This window comes from Procambarus clarkii, chromosome 14 (assembly GCF_040958095.1).
Source record: "Procambarus clarkii isolate CNS0578487 chromosome 14, FALCON_Pclarkii_2.0, whole genome shotgun sequence".
NCBI classification, from domain to species: domain Eukaryota; kingdom Metazoa; phylum Arthropoda; class Malacostraca; order Decapoda; family Cambaridae; genus Procambarus; species Procambarus clarkii.
The window spans coordinates 2308932-2333449 of NC_091163.1; the positions used below are offsets into that span (position 1 = coordinate 2308932).

Sequence of the window (24518 nt, forward strand, 5' to 3'; positions counted from 1 at the left end):
ATATTTGGATAGTCATCAGTATCTGGACAGTCACCGGTATCTGAATGGGCATCAGCCTCTGGACAATTACCATATCTGCACAGGTATCAGTGTCCAGACAGTTGCCATATCTAAACAGGTGCTAGCATCTGACTGGTTGCCATTATCTGAACAGCCACCAGTGATCAGACAGTTGCCAGCACAGTAATTGGATAGCTGTCAGTAACTGGATGGTTGCCACTATCAGGACAGTTACCAGTAACTGGATGGTTGCCAATATCCGCTTGAATGCTCACCGCTCTGAATGAATGCTCACTGCTCCGAACAAAGAAACGAATGAACAACTCCGAACGAATGCTCACCGCTCCTAACGACTCTGCCGTCCCTCCAATTTTGTCAGCTGCTACTTGAGCCCACAGCTACCCACAGATGATGTAACATCCCCAGAAGGCAGCTAAGTACACAGTGACCCAAATGTGATTGAAACAAACGACAAGACCAACCTATATTATCCCATTTCGACCTCATTAGTGTTGCTCCCTGGAGGAAGTTGTTCCCGACGTTCATTGCAGCCACATCGACAAGTTTTCCCCATTTGCCTGCCTACATTTATCCTGCTACCATGCATAGCAAACCCAAACTTGGTAAGGCCACTAAGAAAGATAGCACAACTCTCAGGAATAACCTAACTAGTCAGGCTAGCAACAGGAATAGTGCGGCTGTCCCCCCCCCTCGGGGGCCCCCAGGGGGGGGGGGGGGGAAGTTACCAACTCTTCCCTCGACAACAATAACAAACCATCTCAGCTGGGTGGAGCGACGTCATCGGTGTCTCTGACATGGGCCATGCAACAATTGTGTAACCACATGGAGCACCTTTAACAAGTAAGTAAGTAATTATCAAAAGAAGGCACCAAACCGGGAAGGCTATGTAGCACCATCAAATACGCAAAATAATCAGAGGGCGCTAAATATCACCAAGGATGCCAATACGAGAACAAAAACGCATAAGGCGAACGATATCAAAAGTATCCGAGTCACCAAGAATTCTATCGAGGGACAGGTGACCGCGAGGGGCGGTCGGAAAGCAAGACACACGCTCGTCCTGGAAGTCAGGACATTCAAGAAGGACATGCACGACCGTAAGAGGGACAATGCAACTAGGACAATAAGGAGCAGGGCGGCGTTCCATCAAGTGACCATGGGTTAAGCGAGTATGGCCAATACGCAACCTCGCCAGAGCTGTTTCCCACCGCCGGTTACGGTGGAAGGAGGACGGCCACGAGGAAACATAACATTTAAGAGTACGTAGCTTGTTACCAGTAACAGACAACCAAGAAGCCTGCCAACGGGTAAGGACTGAGGAATGGATAACCGGGTAAAAGTCGGAATACGGAATGCCTTTACGAGAGATGGGACAAGAGCGGACAGCTTCCTTAGCGGCAGCATCCGCACGCTCATTTAAAGACACACCAATATGGCTGGGAACCCAACAAAACTCAACCGACTTAAATTTACTGTGAACGAGAAACAGCCAATGCTGGATCTCGACAACTACTGGATGAACCGGATTAAAGGACCCGAGAGCCATGAGGGCACTACGAGAGTCAACAACAACCACAAAGGAAGACTGACAACGAGAAAGCAGGAAACGAAGAGCATAGAGAATAGCATAAAGTTCCGCTGTAAAGATGCTAGTCTCCGGAGGCAAGCGACACATATAAGTGCGATCAGGAAAAACAACAGAGTAGCCAACACCGTCTGCTGACTTAGACCCATCGGTGAAGACAGAAATGGAGCGGGAGTGAGAAGAAAAGTGCTCGAGGAAAAGGCGTTTTAGAACCGTAGGAGGGGTAAAAGCTTTAGTGATACGGGTCAAGGATGTACAAAACCGCGGAAGAGGGACCCTCCACGGGGGCAAAGAAGGAACAACACGAGGAGAAACATCAGAAATACGAACGGAAAGAGAATCCTGTAGGCAAGATAACCGGACAGAAAGAGGGAGGTGGTGAAGAGGAACAGGAACCGCAGGAGGGGTAAAAGTTAAAGCACGACAGAGACGAGAGGAAGGATGTTGCAAGGACCGCGCAAGATAGCGAAGACAGTAGCGATCACGGCGGTCCTGGAGAGACAGGAAGCCAGTGTCAACATACAAGCTAAGGATGGGAGTCGAACGAAAGGCACCAGAACTGAGGCGCAACCCAGTAGGCACCAGAACTGAGGCGCAACCCAGTATGGTGCAAAACATCAAGACGGCGAAGAGTAGAAGGAGAAGCAGACGAGTAAGCAGGGCAACCATAATCGAGCTTAGACAGGACGAGAGAGGAATGTAAAGCAAGGAGAGTGCGCCTATCTGCCCCCCAAGAAGTATGGGACAAGACCCGAAGGAGGGTAAGGGCCTTAGAGCACTCAACACGGAGGTAAGAGATATGGGGAGACCAAGACAAACGAGTGTCAAGGAATAACCCCAAAAGCTTCGCGGAATCTTTGTATTCAAGGGGATGACCATAAAGTGACAAAGAGGGACGAAGAACAACCCGTTTCCGCGTAAAAGTCATGGCACAAGTCTTTGAAGTAGAGAACTTGAAGCCATGACCTGTGGCCCAAGACGACACGGCATCAATTGCAAGTTGAAGCCGGCGTTGAAGGAGAGGCGAATCATCACCCTGACAACAAAGGGTAAGATCATCGACATAGAGAGCGGAGAAGACACCAAAAGGAAGAGAGGAAAGAAGACCATTGAGGGCAACCAGAAAAAGAGTAGTGCTCAGAACACTACCCTGGGGCACACCTTCGTATTGCTGAAAAGAGGGAGAGAGAGCAGTACCAAGGCGCACCCGAAAGGAACGACGAGAGAGGAAGCTGCGGAGAAAGAGAGGGAGATGACCACGAAAGCCAAAAGAATGAAGTTGAGACAGGATATGATAACGCCAAGTGGTGTCGTAAGCCTTTTCTAGGTCAAAAAGGACGGCAACAACGGAGGTCTTCGCAGCAAAAGCAGTACGAATATAGACCTCCAAGTTCACCAGGACATCTGTCGTGCTGCGGCACTTGCGGAAACCAAATTGAGAAGGGGAGAGGAGGTGATGGTGTTCCAGGAACCACATCAGACGAACGTTAACCATACGTTCAAAGAGTTTGCAGACACAACTTGTGAGAGCAATAGGGCGAAAGTCCTTAGGGGAAGTACCCAGAGACCCCGGTTTGCGAACAGGGAGGACAACGGCATCGAGCCAGTCCTCAGGGACTGACGACGACTCCCAGATCCGATTATACAGACTCAGTAAATACTGAGACGTGCTCGGAGGGAGATGGCGAAGCATCTCATAATGAATACCATCGGAGCCCGCCGCCGTAGAACCGCAGAGGGCCAGAGCAGAACGAAGTTCAGAGAGAGAGAAGGGATCATTATAGGGAAGCTGAAGATGAGTGCAGAAATCTAAAGGACGAGACTCAAGGACAGGTTTACGAAGAAGGAAAGATTGGGGAAGATGAAGACCAGAGCTAACAGAAGAAAAGTGGGAACCCAGTTCGGAAGCGACCTGCAACGGGTCCGCCACAAGAGTATCATGGAGGTGAAGGACCGGTGAAACATCGGGAACGAACTTACCCGCTATCTTGCGGATACGCTTCCAGATCTGGGCCAGAGGGGTGTCGGACGTAATTGTTGAGACATAAGATGCCCAACATTCACGTTTAGCCGTACGGATGGCCCTACGGGCCACCGCACTCGCTTTCCGAAAGAAAAGAAAAGAATCGGTCGTCTGCCTACGGCGGTGCCTCTTCCAGGCTGCACGCTTACAGCGGACAGCCCGAGCACAGTCCGCATTCCACCAGGGAACGCACTTCCGTGGACCCCGAGAGGAAGAGCGAGGAATAGAGCGGAGGGCAGCGTTGAAGACAGTGTCATGAAAAAGGAGGAGAGCGCGAGAGAGAGGCAGAAGGGAGAGGTCAGAGAGAGCAGCACTGAGGGTAAATAGGGTCCAGTCTGCCTTAGCAAACTGCCACCTAGGGAAAGAGAGGGAAGGGCGAAAAGAGAAAAAGGAAACAAGGATGGGGAAATGATCACTTCCATGGAGGTCATCAAGAACCTGCCACGTGAAATCTAAGTAAAGAGAAGAAGAGCAGAGAGAAAGATCAAGACAAGAAAGGATGTGTGTCCGAGAGTCCAAATGAGTGGGCTCACCAGAATTCAGAAGAGACAGGGAAGAAGAGAGGAGAAACGGCTCAAGGAGGTGACCCCGGGTATTCGTCAGAATGTCACCCCAAAGAGAATGACGACAATTGAAGTCACCCAGCAGGAGCACAGGCTCCGGCAAGGAGTCTAGGAGGTGTTTCAAATCAGGAAGAGAGAGCGGAACACTCGGGGGGAGATAAATGGAACAAACTGTGTACCATTTCCCCACAAAGATACGAGCAGCAGAACAATGGAGAGGCGAAGGAAAAAGTAAAGGAACAAAGGGAACATCAGCCCGAATCAAGAGAGCAGAAGAATTAGAAGCCCCAGCAATGGCTGGGGGGGGGGGAGAGAAAGGAATAGCCACGAAAACGACCAGGACGAGCACCAAGCATCGGCTCCTGGAGACAGACACAAAGGGGCGAAAACCACGAAATCAGAAGTTGGAGTTCGAGGAAATTGGCGTAATAACCTCGAACGTTCCATTGAAGAATGGACAATGACGAGAAGAGAAAGGACAAAAACAGAGAACAAGGAAGAAACAAAGGTGAAAGAGCAACAGAGCACGTTAAAGAATATCAGGGTCGGGATCAGGGTCAGCAAAGTCAGGGTTAGGGGGCATGGGTAAACTGAGCAAAGACGGAGGGAAGGAAACGGGAGAACAGATCAGAGGTGGGCGGGCAGGGTCCGGAGGAGGAGGAAGAGGAGGAGACAACGGAGAGGAGCAGTCAAGGACAGCAGCAGGGAGAGGGGGAGTAGAAAGAGGGGAGCGCACCCCAGCAAGAGCAGCAACCGAAAGGGAAGCAGGGGCCAAAGAAACCTCCATAGCAGGAACAGAGGGCGCAAGCACTGAAACGGGAGGGGAAGGAGCAACAGAGCCAGAAGGAGGAGCGGAGGAAGAAAGCGAAGCCTTCTTACCCGCCGGGGAAGAGGAAGGAGAGGAGCCAGGCTTACACTTCTGACTTAAAGAGACCGGTGTCCCAGCAACTACGTACTGGGCAACGGATTCCAGTGTCTCAACAGGAGAAGCCGAACGAGAGCACACACGACGGCCGTTAGGAGAGCGATGGACATCCGCCCGCACCGACAGGCGGTGGGGAGAGCCGATAGATGGAGGAAGAGGATGGGAAGGAGGATCGGAGGGAGACGAGGAAGAAGACACAGAAGACACGACAGACCGGGTAGAAGGAAGGGGAACCCCAGACAGAGGACCAGGAGGAGGATCCTTCGGGAGAGAACCCAAAGGAACAGAGGAGGGGGCAGTGGGCGCATCAGGGTCCAAGGCCCGGAAACGGTTGTGAGTCTGAGGAAGGCGGGAAGGACGAGGAGAGGAAGAGCGCAACACGCGAGCATAAGAGATATTAGCATAAGGCGGGAGCCGGCGAACCTGGCGCCTCGCCTCAGGAAAAGATAAACGCTCCCGGTGCTTCAAGTTGAGGACGGCTGCCTCAAGCTTGTAATGGACACACGCACGGGAGAAGGTAGGATGGGCCTCACCGCAGTTGAGGCAACGAGCCTGGGGAGAAGTGCACTCCGACTTAGAGTGACCTTCACCACCACACAAAGGACAGAGAGAGACAGTCCCGGAGCAGCGGAGGGCACCATGCCCAAACCTCCAGCACTTGTTGCAGAGCCGAGGAGAAGGAATGTACTCCTGGACAGAGCACCTGGCACCAGCAAGAATGACAGAGGGTGGAAGGGTCCTACCATCAAAGGTAACCTTCACAACCCGGAGGGGTTGACGGCGACTACCACGAGGGGGACGAGTAAACGTGTCCACCTGGAGAATAGAATGGCCCTGGGCAGCGAGGATATGTCGAATATCGTCGTGGCAGTCGCGCAGGTCCCGAACACCGGTCGCAACATGGGGCGGGAGCAAAATAGTGCCAACACTGGCATTCAACTGAGCGTTCTTCGAGACCCGAACGGGGGTCTCGCCAAGGCAGGATAAGGCAGCCAAGCGGGAAGCAGCATCCTGAGAAGGAGCAGCAACGACACGTATACCGAGACGAGTGGGGTTAAAAGTAATGGAGGCATCCACGGAATCAATGAGATGTCGATGGAGGGAGAAATCGTCAGGAGGCGCAGAATCAAGAGGGAGGAGATCAAAGTATTTGGCCCACGAAGCGGGACCAAACAAGGCTTGATAGGTAGCAGAACTGGAAGGAATCGAGCGAGGGCGGCCGTGACGAGGACGGCGGTGAGAACTCCCAGAGAGAGAGGGGTTAAAAGGCGCAGTAGTTACAACTAGAGAAGGAGCCGCACCAGGGGACGAGGTAGTCACCACTGGGGGCTTGGGGCTCGACCCAACCACAGAGGAGGGAGGGGAGCCAGGGGAAGGAGTCAGAGAGGCCAAAGGAGGAGCAAGGTCGGGGCCCAATGCAGCGGAGGCTACAGAGCCCGGTCTTCCAATACGGACCGACTCGGGGGCTTGGTCGCCCACCCCACGAGCCTGAGAAGGTAAACCAGAAGAAGTCGAAACAGGGGTTATCATCTTGACGAAAAGAAGAATTCATTCACGAATGTGCCCCCACACCCACCATGGAGCCACAATTAGAGGCAGGACACCCAACAAGAAGCTATCGCCGATCTTGTCGGGGCCTCCTAGGGGTGCGTCGTGAGTATACGCCCCACAAACGCCACCTTAAGAAACCGACAGTCCGTCGAGATCGGGTTCAGTGACGAAAGGGGGATTGACAATAAAATGTTCCCCTCGCTCTCGACGTCGGGTACTACAGTTCTACGGGTGCTTGAGTATGCCTCCTCAAGCACCCGGGCATCAGAATAGAAGAAGTCCAAGGGAAGAACCAGAACGAGCAAAAGGTCGGCAGGAAATGGCAAGCAGATAGGAGAAGAGGGGGGAGAAAAACGAAACAGAAGGAAAAGGAAAAGATGCCCAGCAGAATTGGAGAGGACGGCAGCAGGAGCATAAGGCTAGAAAAGGACAGAGGACTGTCCCAAGGAGCATCACACTCCGGCAGCCGCCCACTAAGCCCCCACACGGCGACAACGAGCTGAGCGGGGAGGGGGGCACCTTTAACAAGCTGCTGCCCCTTGTTCCGACTTCAAGCACTTCGCTGATAAACCCATGGCTCAAGTTATTAATCCAGATGCATGCAGACCAAATATCAGTAATCGAAGAGCAGTCAGCCATAATAAGGAACCTACAAGTTGAAGCTAAAGCCATGCTCAAGAATAATGTAGATCTATCTACCAGAGTCGGCTTCCTTGAACTGGAGTTAAGCTCTCTTAAGGACACAGTTACTAACTTTAAACCAGCAGAAACGACTAGGAAACAGGAAGAAATGTTGCAAAAGTTTGAGAACCATCTTAACACCCTACAACAGTAACACAATGTTACCCAAGATGAATCAGACCAACTTAAGCTCCTTGATTCTGTCATTATCTCATCACAAGATTTTCCCCAAGAAACTGACGGAGAAGACTGTGCTGCCAGCGTGATCCAGGAATTACATAATACTAGTAAGATGAATTATTCAATTCAAGCAAGAGACATCAAATCACCTTACAGAGTGGGTACCAAATAATCTGGTACAAATAACAAAAAAAATCATGTTAAATTAGATAGCTGCTCCCGCAAGTCAGACCTTATCAAAGTTGCAGTCTCTAGGCAAACCTTTGTTTATGCGAATGAATGCCTGACCAGGATCAGACAAAGACTCTTCTTTAAACTGCATGGAATTCGTAAAAATTCCATTGGATCAATTAAACATTGTTTTGTGCGAGATGGTAAAATTCTAGCCAAGAAGACTGACGCTGGGAAAACTTATGAAATAACCACTAAGGCACACCTCAGGTCTTTCCTTGATGACTGTGGGATAACAGCTGAATAACCAGATTATAAATTATAGTTTCATCTAGTAACCAGAGTGTGCTATAGCTCTGCCTTTTCTTTTGAAAGGTTTTTAAATTTATCATTTGTTTGTTTTTCTCTTGTTTAACCCACTATTTTTTATTGTTCATTTCTTCATTTGCTACTTATTGTATTGTTATTTTGATATTACTGCAACTTTTTTTGCTTCACTTGTTTCTATTATATATGTGTATCTGCATTTTTTTTCTTTTTTTACTCGAATTATTAATTATTTTTTAAATACTGTACTCCATATTCCCTTGCTCCATTGCACCTTGGCTTTGCCTGTGTCCTCTAGTGTAAACTATTACTTTCAGTGTACCTGAGTGTACCTCTTAAGTAATCTACCTCATTTTTGTTTTAGTGTAACTTTGGTAATTAACTATAATGTATTGACTTTAGTAAAGTAAGCTATTGTCTTATATTAGTTATCAATTGTTATTTGCTATTACTGTCTCAATTCAGTGATCTTCATTTTACTTTATTTGTTTCTATTATATATGTATTTGGACTTTCTTTTTTTATTTTTTTTTTACTATAATTATTTTATATTGTTAACAGATTTAGTATTTTACTGCTCTGTAACTGCTTACCTTATTGTACCTTGAGTCCATTGCATCCACATGCAAGCTGATATTGATCCTGAACAAAATCTACTACCACAAATATACACTAACCAGCACATTGATCATCACTACTGCAGGTATTACACTGCACACCAGACAAAAAACAAACTCCAAAATAATACTGGCTTATCAGTTTTCAACCAAAAATGTCAGATCACTTTGTGAACATTTTGATGATATAAATGCACTACTAACAGCACTAGGTACTAAACTATTGTTCATTATTTTAACAGAAATCTGGCTAAGTAAAGACCATACCCAACTTCACCACTCAGCTGGATATAGAGCCATTCACAACTGAAGGCCTAACAAAAAAGAAGGTGGCACAGCTATATACTACCAAGATACCTTCATCTGCAACAGTGTCATTAGTGACAAAAATGACTACTGTGAATATACCTTTGCTCAATTCTCAATTAAATCCCTTAAATCCTCCTTGACTATTGGAGCCATCTATAGGTTCCCAATACAAACAGAGCTGCATTCTCAGATAACTTAAGGAATCTTATCAAGAACAACAACCTCAACAAAAATCATATAATTCTGGGAGGAGACTTCAATATTGACCTGTGTCAACAAAATAGCCCTCAAGTCGACTATTTCCTTACCAGCATGAACTCCTGTATGCTAATCCCCACAATCACCAAGCCCACTCGATTCACTCAAACATCTGTTACTGACTTATGGACTAACATAACAGCTCCCACTCACATCTGGTATAATCACTGACAGAACAACTGACCACTATCCTAACTTTCTCATAGCGAACATGGACATAACACCACTAGCTAACAAGAAACGTACCTTTAGGTTACACAATGAAGCATCAATAGGCAAATTCACAATTGCTCTCCACAATATAAACTGGGGACCTGAATTTAATAAAACACAGGATATAAATTCATTAACTAACCTCTTCCTTTCCAAAATTTTAAGTCTGTACAATACTCATTGTCCTCTCCACAACAAGCAAGTAACTGGCAAAATGTTAAATAATCCCAGGCTCACAAATGGAATACTCAAAGCAATCAACAAGAAACATGAACACACAAAAAAACTTAGGATTGGCCTAGTTGCAAAGGAAGTAGTTAAGAGGTACTTGTCAGTGCTTACCAGTATAATAAGAAAAGCAAAACTTTCCTATTATGAGAATGTATTCAAAGAAGAAAAAGGCAACATGGAGAGCCATCTCTAACATCCTAGGAGTTAAACAACATTCATATAATCAGATAAAAATCTCCAAGGACAGTTATACACCTGCAAAAGATCTAGAAACAGCAACTGATTTTAATAGCTTCTTTTCATCGACTGGTGCTAACTTTGCCCGAAAAATCCCACAGACTCAGACACGTTACCATATATCTTTCTGGTAGCTAACCAAACTCTCTTTTTCCTCTCACCAATCAGCCCTACAGATGTTGTGTTCATCATTCACTCACTAAAAACTAAAGCTGGGAACATTAATGAAATACCATCCATAGTATACAAGTGTTTCACATGCCCTTGCGCCACCCATAGCTTTGCTGTTCAACAAATCTTTAGTTTCGTACCTTCCCTGACATCCCTAAAAGAGCAAGAGTAATGCCAGTTCATAAAGGAGGCAATCTGGCAGACATAAACAATTACAGACCAATATCAAATCTAAATATATTATTCAAAATATTTGAAAAAATTATTTACAAACAACTCTACTTCTATCTCGTAAAATTCAACATACTAAGTTCCTGTCAGTTTGGCTTCCGCTCCCAAAAAGAGTACCAATGATGCAATTGTTTGTCTGCTTGTTTTAATCTACTCAGCCCTTGAGAAGTGAATTTCCGATTGGACTCTTCATAGACTTGAGAAAGGCTTTTGATGTTGTTAACCATAACTACCTCCTACTTAAACTCCACTATTATGGAATCCAAGGCATTGCCCTGAACTTTATCCGATCCTATCTTGATGACAGACACCAATATGTAGCCATCAGTGATATAATCCCGCTACCATTAACCATAAGAGTGTACTATTACTCTCTCATCTATCCTTATCTCAACTATGGTATTTGTCCTTGGGGTTCTACTTTTTTTCTTTTTTTTTTTCTTTTTAACTTTTTTCTTTGCTTTCATTATTATCTAGGTTGCCTAGCCTCGCCATACTCCCTTACTCCATTGTATCTCTGGCTTTGCCTATGTCTCAAAATGCAAATTATTACTTTCAGTGTACCTGAGAGTACTTGTTAGCAATCTACCTCATTTTTTTGTTCGTTACGTGTTTGCCTTGTATAGTCTTGTATACATATATATTTTTTAACCCTTTATATCAAAATTTGTTTATTTTGTAATTGCCTTTTTTGCTTTTTTTCCTACAACCAGCCCTCTTATGCAAACAAGTTTAGCCCCAGAACTAAACCTTTTATCCAGTATCTATGACAATTATCACTTTAATGATCAAAATTGCAGATATTATACAGCACATGATGTAAACAATGTATTAACACATAATCTCAATATCTCTGTAATTAACTTGAATGTAAGATCTCTAAGCAAACACTTCGATGATGTTAGTGCCCTGATTCAAACTGTTGACAACAAATTCTCTTTTGTTATACTTACTGAAATGTGGTTAAAAGAGGATATTACTAGACTCTTTAACATGCCGAACTACTCAGCAATTCACAACTGTCGACCAATTCTGAGAGGTGGTGGTACTGCTCTTTACTACCACCAAGAACTGACATGCTTAAAAGTAATTAGAACTGGAGACTGCTGTGGGGAGTATATCTTCGCCAGTTTCAGAGTCAAGGGTGCTGAGTCTATCCTGACTGTGGGAGCAGTCTATAGAATTCCTAGCACTGATGTGTCCGAATTCAACTCTAACCTTAGAAATCTAATACTAGATAACAGACTGAACAAAAACCATCTAATTATTGCAGGGGACTTTAATATTGACCTCTGCGAGCCTGATAACCCTCCTGCTGCTAGTTTCCTCAACTGTATGAATTCCTGCTTCCTCATACCCTTAATCATTAGACCTACTAGAATCACTGATAGTACTGCCTCTGCTCTTGACCACATCTGGACTAACATAACCTCTCCACTTCAGGGATAATCATTGATAGGACCACAGACCATCCCACATTTCTCCTAACCAACATTAATTAACCACCTCTAGATTCAAGGAAGATAAACTTTAGGCAGAACAATGAAGCTTCTATAAGCAACTTTCTTGCTGCTGTTGCTAATATCAACTGGGAGGCTGAATTAGGTGACATAGTGAACATCAACCTAGCAGTGCAAACATTTCTTCAGAAAGCTCTGAACCTTTATAACTCCCACTGTCCAATGCTAACGAAACACGTTACAAATAAAAGGTTAAACACTTCATGGCTTACAAAGGGTATACTTAAATCTATTAATAAAAAACATGATCTTGAAAAGAAGTATAGGTTAGGAGTCGTCTCCAAAGAATTTTCAAAGATTTACTCATCCATGCTATCTAAAATAATTAGAAGAGTCAAAATAAAATACTGTACTACGAAAATAAATTTACCCAAATTAAGGGCAACATTAAGAAAAAATGGAGCACTATCTCCCAAATATTAGGTTCAAAAAAGATTTTGATTAAAAAACCAATTCTATCCAATGACGATAGGAGAATTCGTTTTTGGTTTCGATAGGTGTGCTTTCGGCCTCAGACACTGCTATTGAATTCAATAGTTTCTTTTCATCCATTGGTACACCCCTTGCTCATGATATTCCATGCTCACTCACTATTATTAAAGACTACCTTACAGGTAACAATCCAGTCTCTGTACCTAGCTCCTGCTAATTCCTCTGATGTTAATGAGGTAATCCTTTCCCTTAAAACTAAGTCAAGTGCCCTTGATGAGACCATTTCTAATTTACAAAAAAGCCTCCAGATTTCTAGCTCCTGCCATTGCATTGCTCTTCAACAAATCACTTGAACTCCAAACCTTTCCCTATATTCTAAAAAAAGTGAGAGTAACCCCAGTCCACAAATGTGGTGATTTCACTGATGTCAACAATTACAGACCTATATCAATTCTACCAACCTTGTCAAAAACATTTGAAAAGCTAATCTACAAGCAGCTTTACTCATATCTAGCCAAACTCAATATACTTAGCTCTTGCCAATATGGTTTCATACCTAATAAAAGCACTAACGATGCACTTATTAGTATGATTAACTTGATACATACAGCTCTTGATAAAAATGAATTCCCTGTTGGGTTATTTGTGGACCTACGTACGGCTTTTGACACTGTCAACCACCAAAACCTTCTTCTTAAATAACATCATTATGGAGTCCCTGCAATACCTTTAGTCTTACCTTACTGACAGGCTCCAGTATGTTTCTGTGAATAATTCCATTTCTCCTACACTACCCATAAACATTGGTGTTCCACAGGGCAGCATACTTGGCCCTCTCCTCTTTCTCATCTACATTAATGACCTTCCAAATGCCTCTCAACACCTCAAACCAATCTTATTTGCTGATGACACAACTTTCATTTTCTCCAGTCCTGACCCGCTTGCTCTAAATGTCACTGTGAAAACTGAACTAAATAAAGTCCATCTTTGGCTAACTGCTAACAAATTCACCCTTAACATTGACAAAACTTTCTATATTTTGTTTGGTAATAAATCCTCAAATAAAATTAATCCAAGAATAAACAATATACAAATCAGGAGTAAAGTTGATGGTAAATTCCTTGGTGTCCTCATCGATAACACACTGAATATACAGGGACATATCCTAAATATAGCAAAAAAACCAGCGTTGAATGTAATGAAACGCCATTTTCTGGGTGAGTCCCGGAGGCTCCCCGGAGCTATCCCAGGCTGATATGCTAATGTCAGACTTTGGCATCAGTCATGTGTATGGAGTTCTTAGGCCTACCGGGGACCACGGCCAGAACCGGGCCCCCTCAGAGAGGCAAGGGGAGCAATGGCCTATAGAAGCCCCCGTGTAGTTGGAAGCATTCTATGTCTGCCATCGACCGGAACAGGCACCCAGAAAGGTAAGCGCCCCAAAACAAACCCCTATTCTGGTTAAAATTGCTACCTAAAACCGAACTAGTGGATAGGACTCCCCAACCGAAAACAAGCAAACTAGTGTGACGTCACACACTGCCGCGCCGCTGTCTGCGCAGCTCCCCCCTCCCCGGGAGGGGGAAGGGGGAGCCCCAGACCCCCCGCGCCGGCTACCCACACCTCAGTTCTTGAGGCTGGATGTCAAAAACGCGAAAAACCGCCGACCGGAGGGAGGGAGGGATGCCGGGGAGCCTCCGGGACTCACCCAGAAAATGGCGTTTCATTACATTCAACGCTGGTTTTCTGGGGGGAGCCCCGTCGGCTCCCCGGAGCTAACTACCCACAGACAGAAAAAGAGGGACTTACCCGGGAGGCGGTCGTCGCTCACCCCTCAACTCGAAGCCGAGACAACTGGCTGCAACCGCCGACCCAAAGCAACACAGGCCCGATGAGGCCCAGGGACATTCACAAGGTAATGAGCAGCCAGGACCCTGTTCGACCACCAAAATCCCCGCGCCCGAATATCAGACCAAGACATATTCCCAAAGACGGCAGCAAGAGCCGCGAACTTACGAACGTCATGGGCACGGGGATAGACCGCAGGCTGGCTGGACCTAATAACCCTGCGGACGACCTGAGAGACCCGAACCCGCGAACAGGGAAGAAGGGAAACCGGATCAACCCACAGCGCGTCCCCGGACACAGAAGCTGTGGCGCGCAAATAACGGCGAAGCGCCGCAACCGGACACAAAACATGATGCACCCCCGGCCTGACCAACCAAGCATCAACCACCCATGGACCCCTCCGGAACGCAGCAGTCTCATTCTTCGCCAGAAAAGAAGGAGACGGCTGCAAACGAACAAAACTATCACCACGACCAAAAGAGCAGAAACCCCTGCGCCGGAGGAGAGCATGAAGCTGCCCTACCCGACCCCCAGAGGCCAAAGCCAACAAGAAAAGTGCCTTGAAAAAACAATCCTGGACCGAAGGGGCCACAACGAAACGAGGAGATGAAAGGAAAGCGAGCACTCTGTCCAAAGACCAGGACGGCTCAGGCGACGCATGAGCAGGCCGGAGGTGAAACAATGCACGAGACAGCTTGCGAAACGGCGCAGACGTAACATCCATACCGAAAGCAAGCTGAAGCGGCTCCGCCAGCGCCGCACGATACGAAGCGACAGTGTTAGGCATAAGATGACGGTCCTGAAACAACCACGAGAGGAAGGACAAGACCACCCGAACAGACAAAGAGCTAACACGACGAAGACGCAAAAAGAAACGGAAGGACCGCCAGGAAACTTCATACTGCCGCCGAGAAGAAGCCCTCAGGTGGGACACCAACAAGGAGGCCACCTGATCACCATAGAGATGATGATAGACTCGAGTCAAGAAAACCATACGCGAAGACTCGAGGAGAAGATCGAACCAGCAACGTGACGTACCGGCCCGATCTGCTGAAAGAGGCGGAGCCGCGGGAAAACCCTCGGGTTCGGACACCGAGCAACCAGCGCCTGAAACCAAGGCTGGGCCGGCCACCAAGGGGCCAGAAGAACTCTCCCCCGGTAAGTCTCTAAGCGAGTCAGGACCTGGAGCAACAGCCGAACCGGGGGAAAGAGGTACAGGAACCCCCACCTCGACCAGTCGAGCCGAAAGGCATCGACCCCGACGGCCTCGCAATCGGGGAAGGGCGCCGCATAAACGGGAAGACGCCGCGACCACGCCGACGCGAAGAGGTCCACTTCGGGGCGCCCGAACGTCTGGCAAAGACAAAGGAAGGACTCGTCGTCGACCGTCCACTCCGTGGAGAGGGGAACGAAGCGAGACAGGGCGTCGGCCAAGACGTTGGACACGCCCCGTACGTGAACCGCCAGGAGAGCCAAACCCCGAGAACTCAGCAGACGAGTCACCCGAAGCGACCAACCCCAAAGAGACAAGGACCGCATCGAACCCCCGCGGTTCAGGCAATGAACCACCGGAGAGCAGTCCGAATGGAGCCGAATCGTCGATCCGCGGGCCACCCGAATCCTCCCCAGAGCAAACCACACTGCCGCGAACTCCCGCACCGTACTGTGAGCTCGACGGAAGGACGGATCCCAACGCCCCTGGCCGGCCTGGTGAGCACTGATCACAAAACCCCAGCCGAGAGACGACGCATCCGTGTACACATCGAGCGAGGGCTCGGGTAGGCGCCAAGGCACTGAACCCCGAAAAACCCGAAGAGGAAGCCGGTGACGCAGCAACCGAGGGTCCTCCAGAAACAGACGAAGGCGGGACCGCAGCCGCAGGAGAGACTCCGGAGGGAGAGACAAGGAGGCGGTTCGAGAGTCCCACACGAGACCCAGCCAAGTCCGAACCTGAGAGGGAACCAGATGGGACTTCCTCCAGTTCACCAAGAACCCGAACCCGGCGAGCTGGGAAAGAACCAAATCCCTGGCTAGCAAGCAAGCTGACTGGCTGGGAGCCCAAACCAGCCAGTCGTCGAGGTAGGCCAACACCCGAACACCTAGGAGACGCAAACGAGCCACCACAACCCGTGTAAGGCGTGTGAACACGCGAGGTGCCAGGTTCAACCCGAACGGGAGACAACGAAAGCGGTAACTCAGACGCCCCACTACAAAACCGAGCCAGTCCCTGAACCGCGGATGAATCGGGACATGCCAATAAGCGTCCCGGAGGTCCAGGGACACCATCCAAGCTCCCGGCTCCAAGAGGAGCCGAACCTGAGACAGCGTAGTCATCCGAAAGGAGGGGCAATGAACCCAGGGGTTCAGACGGGACAAGTCCAGAATGAACCGCAGGTCCGCGCAGTCCCGTTTCGGAACCGGAAACAGACGGGAAACCCATCTGAGGGACGACGTCGTTTCGACGACGCCCAAGCGTACCCACTCCAAGACGACTCGACAGAGCGCAGGGGAAGAAGCCTGCCCTGCCAGCCCCGACCCCCCAAAGGGGGGAGGGGCCACCCAACGCCACCGCAGGCCGCGAGACACGACCCGAAAGGCCCACGAATCGTGGGACCAGGCGCGGGCGAACAGCGCAAGCCGCCCCCCCATCGCCCCGTTAAGGGGGCAAACCGCGAAAGGGCCGGCGACCCTTACGAGACCCAGAACCCCGTACAGCGCGAACACCGCGCCGACCAGACGAGGGAGGGTCCGCAGGAGGAGCCAACCCCAAACCTGACACCAGAGGCCTACCACGACGAGAGGAACCCCGAGCCCTGGCATGACCTTTCCGGGAAGACCCACCCCGGGACCCCCGGAAAACCAACAAGTCCGACATCGGACGACAAGCCGCCGACGCAGCCTGAATAAACTGCGCCACGGCCGACTCCCTAAACAGGAGAGGACAAAAAGGTGAAGAACGCCTAAGAGCCAGAGCCCAAGCAGATTCCACGGAGGAACCCAGCACCGCCTGCCGACACGCGAGACGGGAAGCATAGAACAGGGAAACCGCATCCCGCAAAATCGGCGTGAACAGCTTCAACAAGGCAGCCGACGAACGCGCAGCCGAGGACAAGGTGCCGGACCCCGGGACGGACCCAAGCGTCCCCACATCCTCCACGAGCCAATCGGAAGACAGCTCCAGGAGGGAAAAGAACCGCAAGGCCGAACACAAAAGGCCCCGAGCGCGCAAGTCCTCCGCCACGAGCGCCGCCGAAAGGGAGGGAACCTGCACATGGAGCTGAAGAACGCCCACATCGCGGGGAAGGGCAGGGGCAAACAAGCACTCATTCAGGTACTCAAGTTCACCCCCCAGGAAAACCTGAAGCACCGTGGAAGCTTCCCGCCACTCCAGCGTGCGGGAACGACAGAAGGAATGCCAGGAATCCAGACCAAACAAGGGGCAGTCTGCTAGCCAGGACGACTCCGGAACCTCGTAACGGAGCCAGAAAGGGAATGAAGTCCCAAACCTGAACGTGGACGGATCCATTTCCGAGGCATAATCCGGGTCACGCAGGAGGTAAGCTGCAAAGGCCGCTCGCACCACACCAGGTTGGATGCGATAAGCCGAAAACCTCCGGAAGGACGGAACCGACGTATCCGGGGGAACACGGAACCGAACCCGGGGAGGGGCCGACACCAAATCCAACTCGTACGCAGAGGGGGGAAAAGAAAACCCCACTCCTTGTAACAATAAGCCCCGCTCAGTGGGAAGAAAAACCCAGGCGGGGTCCAGCGGGGCCCAAGGCCCCCAAGTCAGCCCCTCCCCAGCCTCGAGGTCCGTCACCACAGGACCCGAGGCCGAGTCCTCTCCCCAAGCCCCGACCCCACAAGACAAGGATGGAGCAGCCGGAAAAGCTGGAGGAAGGGGGGCCCACTGGTCAGACCCTGAAGCTTCGGCCGGGAGACACGACTCGAATGCCTCTGCCGCCCCCCCGGAAGGGGCAACCCCCGAAGCTGCCCGAGTCTCGAGATCAAGTAACCCCTGCTCCGACCCCGAAACCCTCAGACGCTTCGGGGCCGGAAGCAGGGGCGGGGGACCAGAACGAACAGAAGGGGAAGGACGAGGAGGTGCGGACTGAACCAGGATCGAAGCGACCCCCACCCCCAAGTCCGGGTCTCGAAAAGCAAAGCGGGGCAGCCCCGGGGCATCCGGGGAAGCAACCAACCGAGCGCGTTGCAACAGACGAAACCTAGACTGCAACGCACGTGCCGCCTGTACCCGAATAGAATCATCAGAGGATTGGGTAAATTGAGTCACAAGCAAGCAGCAACACTCACAGGACTCAGGGTCGAAAGTATCACCGACCCAACAGGCAGCGTGGCAGAGGCAAAAACAATGAGGGTCACCCTGAGACAAGGGGACCGAGCAACCCTCAAACTCGCACACAGCGAGTGGGGACTCCGGGGTCACATCCATCGGACCCACGCGCCCCCTAGGGGATTCCCAGGGTCCTGAGCGTTTACTTTAAGAGGACTCGCGCTCAGGTAGTCCCAGGCAGGGTGCTGCAAACCGGCGCCCAAAACTACCAAGCAAACTTCTAAAGCTGAACCCCAGGGACGTGTACACTCACGGGGACCTAGCAGGGGGCGCCACCGAGGAGAACAGTGGAAGGGCAAAAACAAACTGAATAAAATGACAGAACCCCCCACCAGGCAAAAAGAAAAAGAAAAACAAAACCCCGCAAGAGGACAGCGAACCCCAAGGAACAGAGCCGGCCGCGATGTCGGGAAATACAAGCTGAGCAGCACCCTGCACCCCTACCAGTGCAAACTGCCTCTTACCTGCCGGTAACAAGGGAGAACAGAACACCCAAGAGCCCAACAGGCGGCCGAAAAACCGAAAGGTAAAACGGACCAGCAGAGGCAGACCCCGAGGAGCCTGTGGAAGGTGGCCCCAAGCCCCAAGGGCAGTACTTACAGGGCACCTAGGGAAGGCAGCCCTAGGCGCATGCAGCCCGAGTACTGAAGATAACTCCTGGCTCTCGCACCCACAAAACTAACACCACACACAAAGCACAGTGCAGTAGCGACACCGGAGCCAGAGCACACGACCATCGCCTATAGCATCAGCCTCAAGAACTGAGGTGTGGGTAGCCGGCGCGGGGGGTCTGGGGCTCCCCCTTCCCCCTCCCGGGGAGGGGGGAGCTGCGCAGACAGCGGCGCGGCAGTGTGTGACGTCACACTAGTTTGCTTGTTTTCGGTTGGGGAGTTCTATCCACTAGTTCGGTTTTAGGTAGCAATTTTAACCAGAATAGGGGTTTGTTTTGGGGCGCTTACCTTTCTGGGTGCCTGTTCCGGTCGATGGCAGACATAGAATGCTTCCAACTACACGGGGGCTTCTATAGGCCATTGCTCCCCTTGCCTCTCTGAGGGGGCCCGGTTCTGGCCGTGGTCCCCGGTAGGCCTAAGAACTCCATACACATGACTGATGCCAAAGTCTGACATTAGCATATCAGCCTGGGATAGCTCCGGGGAGCCGACGGGGCTCCCCCCAGAAAAAATTCTAAAACTGTTGGCATTCTTTCTAAGATCAGATATTATGTACCTCGCCCTGCCCTGGTGACACTCTATTACTCTCTCCTCTATCCATATGATGTCATATCATGTATTTGTGCTTGGGGTTCTACTACCCAAAATCATTTATGTCCTCTAATTACCCAACACAAAGATGATATTAGAACAATATCCAACTCTGGCCCCCAAACGGCACTCAGTACCCTTACTCAAATCTCTGAATATGTTAGATATTAAGTCACTGCACATCCTCTCATGTGTACTCTATATATATTTAAAACTCTGAACTGTACTGTCAATCCTGACCTTAAAAGCTTCTTAGAAGGTTGTAACAGAACTCATGGGCACCACACCAGAAACAAATACTTATTTGATATTCCAAGAGTATGACTTAATCAAACTAGAAATGCTCTACAAATCAAGGGACCCAGAATGTGGAATGACCTTCCCAATCATGTCAAAGGCTGTACCTCTCTCAACCAGTTTAAGATGAAAACTAAGTACTACCTAATTAACTCCACGTAACCAACCTTATCCCTAAATGTCAACCCATGTCTTACTATTTTTAAACAATGTTGTTTGTTGACCAACTTGTATATTGGCTATTTTCTACCATGCTCCCCCCCCTTATTTATCTTTTATTTGTTTTCCTTCAACACAATTTATACCTTAAGCTCAATTACTAATAAGTTTTAGTCTAAGTGTTTTTTCCCCACTTCACCTTGCCTGAAATTTTATGGGTACTAGTGGCTTTAGGTATTGTATGTATTAGCTCTATCTATAAATCCAACATTATGTTTGTAAATTAACTATGTATGTACATTCCTGAATAAAATTTACTTTACTTTACTTTACTTTACTTTACTTACTACTACCCAAAATCACTTATGTCCTCTAACTACTCTGCCAGAGTGCAGCCACAGGGCACATCCTAAATTTGTGCCACAGGGCAGCATCTTAGGACCCCTCCTATTTCTTATATACATCAATGATCTGCCAAATGACTCTAACATGCTTAAACCTATATTGTTTGTTAATGATACTACCCTCATCTACTCAGACCCCAACGAACTCTTAAATAATGTTGTAAATAATGAATTAAAAAAGTCCACTTATGGATGTCAACCAACAAACTCACACTAAACATAGAAAAGACCTACTACATCTTATTTGGAAGCAAATCAACAAATGCAATTCAGTTTCGGATAGACAATGTTAACATCAGCAATAAAAATGATGGAAAGTTCCTTGGCCTATACTTAGACAAGAGACTCAACTTCAGCACCCACATACAACACATAACTAATTGTCTCTAAAACAGTTGGTATACTCTCTAAGATAAGATGTTATGTACCCTACTCTGCTTTCCTCTCACTATATTATGTACTTATGTATCCCTATCTTACTTATGGTATCTATCTGTGCATGGGTTCAACCTCTGCAAACTACCTCAAGCCTATCATCACCCAGCAAAAATCTGCTATAAGAACTATATCATACTGTGCTCTGCTTTCAGACAACACACAGCTCCCCTTGTTTAAATCCCTAAACATGCTAACCATAAATTCACTCCACAAATTCTCTTGTGTGAATTACATTTACAAAACCCTTTTCTTAAGTGCAAACCCTGGTCTGAAACTCTTCTTGGACAGATGTAACAGAACACATAATCACCACACCAGACATAAATATCTTTTTGATATCCCCAGTCAAACTTAATCTGTGTAAACACTATGCAAATAAAAGGACCTAGTCTATGGAACCCACTCCCTAACGAATTGAAAAGCTGTCCAACTCTTGCCTTATTAAAAAATAAAACCAAAAAGTACCTATTTCATCTTCACAGTTTCCTACCTAGTGGTTTAAATTCTCTCACTATCCAGAGCGAGTTTATAATCTGTATCCACTGTATCTGTATTTTGTGCTACCTAATCCCCCAATATATGTACCTAAGTCATATAACTTTACCACTGTATTCATTGATATCATCTTTATCATGGTTGTTATATTGAACACATTGTGTGTTATGCAATCCCCCAATAAATATACCTAAGCCTTACAACTTTACTATTAAACGCTGCCGTCATCTTATATGTGCTATCAGTGTGCTTAATGTGCCTTCTAATCTTTGTCATATTATCAATCAAAGCTTTCATTGGGCTTTAATGTACTTTAATATACTTACTAATCTCTTTCAAATTTTCTTACAATGTACCTGTTAACTTGTTATAAATTTTGCTAGAAATTACCTACTTAATATGATCTGTTATATTAAGGACCTGTCCAAAACACTGTGTGTACTAGTGGCTTTACAAGAATGTAAACACATCATGCTATGTACTCTCATAAACCCAAAGTAACTTCTTGTATATATACTGTATAAATAAAATAAAATAAAATTCAGACGATTTCCAGTACCTGAATGGTCACCAGTATCCAGTTAACATTTTCAGGATGGTCGCCTGTATTTGGATGTTACCAGTATCTACAAGGTCATCAGTATTTGGACAGTTGTGTGTATTTTTATCGGTTAATCAGCAGAGGCAGTACTCTCACTTTCCAGGTAGATGAATTATAATAATTCATAAGAATAATTATTTATTTATTTATTTATTTATATACAGATCAATTAGAGCAACATAGTCCAAACACTAACAATTCGACAAGTCAATGTCCACACCCCACCAATTACATAGGCCTTTGTCTACTCCCAAAAATTGTATAGGCCTATGGAAGACTTTAGATAGCAGCAGACTTTAGAAAGTGGAGCAGAAAGCGCTCAAGTATTTATTGAGGATGATGAGTGCGAGGAACAAAGTGTTCAGGTGGAGCCAGTGACTAAATAAATAAATGTTTATTCAGGTAAAGTACATACATACAAGAGGTTATACAAAAATTGATAGATTTATAGATAAGAGCTAGTACATACAATGCCTAAAGCCACTACTACACAAAGCGTATCGGGCAGGGACTCTTTCCTTCAACACAGTTTAGTCTCTCCCTGGTGGTATATCTTCAATGTCTTCAGTGGTATGCCCTCACCACACACTTACACTGCCCTAAGTGTCGTGAGAGTAGTGTGGGAGGGCCAATTTGACAGGTATTTTTGACACAGGAGACTATCTTTGAGACAGGTGAGGGGCGTCGGAACATTCACAGGTTGTACACACGTCGCCTAGCGGAACCTTTGTTGTGATGACGTCACTTGCTCGCTTGCCCGTCACATTGCTTCTTCCATTTTCTTTCATGTTTGGGTGCACTTAATATAATATATTTATCAAATCAAATAAAAATAAAATAAAATCAAATATTTATCCAGGTAAAGTATATACATATAAGGTGAGATACAAAACATTGATGGATTTATAGATAGAGCTAGTACATACAATGTCTAAAGCCACTATTACGCAAAGCGTTTCGGGCAGGAAAAACACTATAAATATATTTTATTTTATTTTTATTTTATTTATGCATATACAAGAATGTACATAAGGAATGTGAGGATACAAATATGGTAATTACAGTCTTGTAAAGCCACTAGCACGCGCAGCGTTTCGGGCAGGTCCTTAATCTAAGAAAATTTTAAGGAGGTAAATACTTGCAAAATTATAGACAAAAAATGATAACAGATTACATGAAATGAAAAAAAAGATGAGAGAAAATTGTAGGTACAGTATATTAAAGCACATAGGTAGCTAAGATTGATTGCAATGACAGCTTGAATGGTAGTTGACAAAAATTGGTAGGCACAATACAGCAGAAACAATATAAGATTGGTTGCAATGACAGCTTGAATGGTAGTTGACAAAAATTGGTAGTCACAATACAGCATATGGCTAGCACATAAAAGAAGACAGCAATGAACACAATGATAAGGTTGTTTGAAATTACATAAAAATTAGGAGATTGGGTAACACTAGGTACAGAGCAAATTTAAAGCTCAGTGTAGGAAACTAAGAAGATGAAGTTAGGTACTTTTTGGTTTTGCTTTTAAATAAGGCAAAAGTTTTACAGTTTTTCAATTCACTAGGGAGTGAGTTCCATAAACTAGGTCCCTTAATTTGCATAGAGTGTTTACACAGATTAAGTTTGACCCTGGGGATATCAAAGAGATATTTATTTCTGGTGTGGTGATAATGGGTCCTATTACATCGGTCCAGGGAGAGTTTCAGAGCATGGTTTGCATTTAAGAACAGGGTTTTGTAAATGTAGTTGACACAAGAGAATGTGTGGAGGGAGTTAATATTTAGCAAGTTTAGGGATTTAAACAAGGGAGCTGAGTGTTGTCTGAAAGCTGAGTTAGTTATCATTCTGATAGCAGATTTTTGCTGTGTGATGATGGGCTTAAGGTGGTTTGCAGTGGTAGACCACCATGCACAGATACCATAATTAAGATAGGGGTAAATTAGTGCATAATATAGTGAGAGGAGAGCAGAGTTAGGAACATAATATCTGATTTTGGAGAGTATACCAACTGTCTTAGAGACTTTCTTAGTTATGTGTTGAATGTGGGTGCTGAAGTTGAGTCTCTTGTCTAGGAATAGGCCAAGAAACTTGCCATCATCTTTATTACTGATGTTAATGTTGTCTATCTGTAGCTGAATTGCATTTGATGATTTGCTTCCAAATAAGATGTAGTAAGTCTTTTCGATGTTTAATGTTAGTTTGTTCGTTGACATCCATAAGTGGACTTTTTTTAATTCATTATTCACAACATTATTTAGTGTATGTGGGTTGAGGTTTGAATAGATAAGAGTAGTATCGTCAGCAAACAGTATAGGTTTGAGAATATTAGAGACATTAGGCAGATCGTTTATATATATAAGAAATAGAAGAGGTCCTAAGATGCTGCCCTGTGGCACTCCAACGGT

The 24518-nt window shown here is 46.9% G+C and overlaps 1 protein-coding gene across 3 annotated transcripts in view; it reads right to left on the reverse strand.

The window, feature by feature from the left end:
- The window catches only part of LOC123771039 (tripartite motif containing 13), a 127735-nt gene extending 104902 nt beyond the window's left edge, over positions 1–22833 (reverse strand). For 2 of the 3 annotated variants that reach the window (XM_069324248.1, XM_045763301.2), the window contains exon 1: positions 22701–22833. In XM_069324248.1, the coding sequence (XP_069180349.1) occupies positions 22701–22800 (100 nt within the window). In that variant the 5' untranslated portion in view covers positions 22801–22833. The remainder of the gene's footprint in view (positions 1–22700) is intronic. The other variant, XM_045763320.2, reaches the window with a different exon arrangement.
- Between the last annotated feature and the right edge of the window lie 1685 nt (positions 22834–24518).